We start from the raw sequence: 2,551 nt of genomic DNA, 5'->3' as shown, positions 1-2,551 counted from the left end.
TATAAAAAATAAATAAATCTAACATTGTAAATATTCTAAGAATTTAAGGTCAGTTTGATATGTGAAAATATCCTGTTGTTATTCTTTTGTGGATAACAGTAATGTCAAAGAGTGCAGAAATATAAATAAATTATCGCTAACGAATACAAAAGAGAACGTCCCTGTGTTCTTTTCTTCGAAATGGTGATGTCCAACAATATTTATACCCGATTTTGACATAATAATGAACAATTTACAATGACTTTTGTTTTTTAAACATGTGTTCGACATTTCAGTGATAGTGAATGAGATCTAGATCCAGTCATCTTGCTCGCTCTTATAGGCAGTTTCAAAAACATATTTACAAAACAAAAGTTATTATGCTTTGAGCATAATAACAAAACAAAATAAATATTGTTTTTTAAACATGTTTTTGACATTTTAGTGAGAGTTATGCCCAACGCACAATAACTTTTGTTTGTAAACATGTTTTCAAAATTGTCTGTGAGAGTGAGCGAGATGACTAGATGAGATTAGATCTAGATCTGACTCAATCTCACTGTAATGTCAAAAACATGTTTACAAAACAAAAGTTATTGTGGGCTGGGCATTAGCGAGACTATAGCAATTTCTCCTTATAGTACGGCAGTTTCTAAAACTGCCTAATGAGAGTGAGTGAGATGACTAGATATTAACTTCACTCACTGTCATTGAATTGTCAGTCATTTTTTTGCAAAACAAAAGTGATTGTGTATTACTTCTATTTTTTTGTTAAAACTTCATTAAATTTATTGAAACAATTCCGCAAAACTGCTTTTGTTTTATCGACAAATGTGCTGGAAAAGATGAGATGGCCTTATTCAGATATTAGTCATTTTTAATGAACTGTCAAGTATATTATGTTTACAAAACAAAACCGATTGTAGGCTGCTCATTTCTCATAATGAAGTACACACATTTACATTGTTTTGTACGTATATTTTAGAAAAATAAGTGATGAGTGAGTAGGACGAATAACTTTCCTTTTTGAGATGTCAAAGTCATTTTGACAAATATTTTGTTTTTTTTCCATTAAGCAACCATAATAAAAAAAAATAAAATAGGAAGTTTTTTAAAATTGTGAAAATATACAATAAAAAATTTTAGAAAAATGATTATAAAAAAATATTTTAAAAGTTTAGCTATCTTAATTTATCAGGGAATTTTCTTTGAATCTATATTAATAAACAATTGAACAAGGTTTAGAGTCTCTTAAATCAATAAAAAAAAAATATAAATACAAAAGATGTGTGTGAAAATGAAGCAACTTTTATTCACCAGAGATAATATTCTACATCGATATTAGATTAAAGAAGATTGTATTAAGGATAAATGATAGTTTATTGTGGGTTTCTTATATACTCCAACCAACTGTTGCTCCTCCTTCGTCCCCTTCACTTTCCAGCATCATTCATTGTTTTTGGCAGCGATAGGAGGGAATTTATGAGTTCAGAATTGCGCTTATGAAGCACTGGTGGTATGAGAAAATTCTCCGGGAGGTTGTAGGTTGTTTGACAGGGATTTTCAGGCTGTGAATAGGCAACTGGAGCCATCATCCAAGGTGCAAATTCGCGCACAAGCTGTTTTTAGTATAAATTGAAATGGGATTATAAGGCACTGAAATATTAATTAGGCACTACTATTATTTTTCTCACTTCTTTGTTGTAGTAGTTATCGTCATCCATTGCTGGCATTGCCAGGCAGACGTGCATGAGCAATTGCCATGCAAGAAGTATTCCGAAAATCCTTGCAAAGTTTGCACAATTTTGAGGCATCTCACGGAAAAGCAACACAATAGATTTTAGTAAACTTGTTCTAACTACACGGAAATCACAAATAAACTGCGGCAATTGAGCAACTTGTAGCGATCTTTTATAAGACTGCAAAAGGTGAGTGCTCGTGGCAGGTAATCAGGAGGAGGATGTCAGGTGCAGGACTGCACCAAATAATTGATAGGCCTCCCAGGGAGTTTCACCCGAGAAATAAATTTACAAGTCAGCAGGTGGATACGAAATTGCATTGCAATTACGTCATCAATGCTCCTTTCCTTCAACCAAATGATTACATGCAATTCATGCAATTATAATAAGTTTTTTTTTTTCGAAGCATTGCATCATGAATTCCGAGAAGGAAACGTGGTTAGGGAGGAATGATGCGTTAGGAAGTTGGGAAAATTCTGTGAAATCGAATGGTAATATTTTATCAATGCAGATAGTCTCTTAGCAAAATTGGAGCAAAAGTGGTTCCTATATTGAATATGATTTTTAAAGATAAGATTCTTAGGTTCTAGAATTAATAATGGCAAAAAGCTAGCCGAAGGGTCTTTGACTTGAAAATAATTATTCATTTATTTAAGAAAGAACTATGTAGAGCAGTATAACTAAGTATACGTCATTAGGTCATGAAGACGTCATGTGAACGTCTTAAATACTACGTCAGGAGTATGACTAAAAATTTACTAGTTTGAGAATAGTTTCGAAATGGTTGGTACTGTCGAAATAGCGATGTTATTGTAACTTTTTAACTTATAGGT

At 32.3% G+C, this 2,551-nt stretch overlaps 1 protein-coding gene across 1 annotated transcript; it reads right to left on the bottom strand.

The window, feature by feature from the left end:
* Positions 1–1,267: 1,267 nt before the first annotated feature.
* LOC129802567 (protein PDF) lies at positions 1,268–1,884 on the bottom strand. Its single transcript, XM_055848495.1, has 2 exons — positions 1,674–1,884; positions 1,268–1,598 (listed from the first exon to the last, which is right to left on the bottom strand). The coding sequence occupies exons 1-2, from the start codon at positions 1,791–1,793 to the stop codon at positions 1,413–1,415; spliced, it is 306 nt and encodes a 101-aa protein (XP_055704470.1). The 5' UTR covers positions 1,794–1,884; the 3' UTR covers positions 1,268–1,412.
* Positions 1,885–2,551: the final 667 nt, after the last annotated feature.

Source organism: Phlebotomus papatasi, chromosome 2 (assembly GCF_024763615.1).
Source record: "Phlebotomus papatasi isolate M1 chromosome 2, Ppap_2.1, whole genome shotgun sequence".
NCBI lineage: Eukaryota > Metazoa > Arthropoda > Insecta > Diptera > Psychodidae > Phlebotomus > Phlebotomus papatasi.
This window is presented reverse-complemented; position numbering and strand designations above follow the sequence as displayed.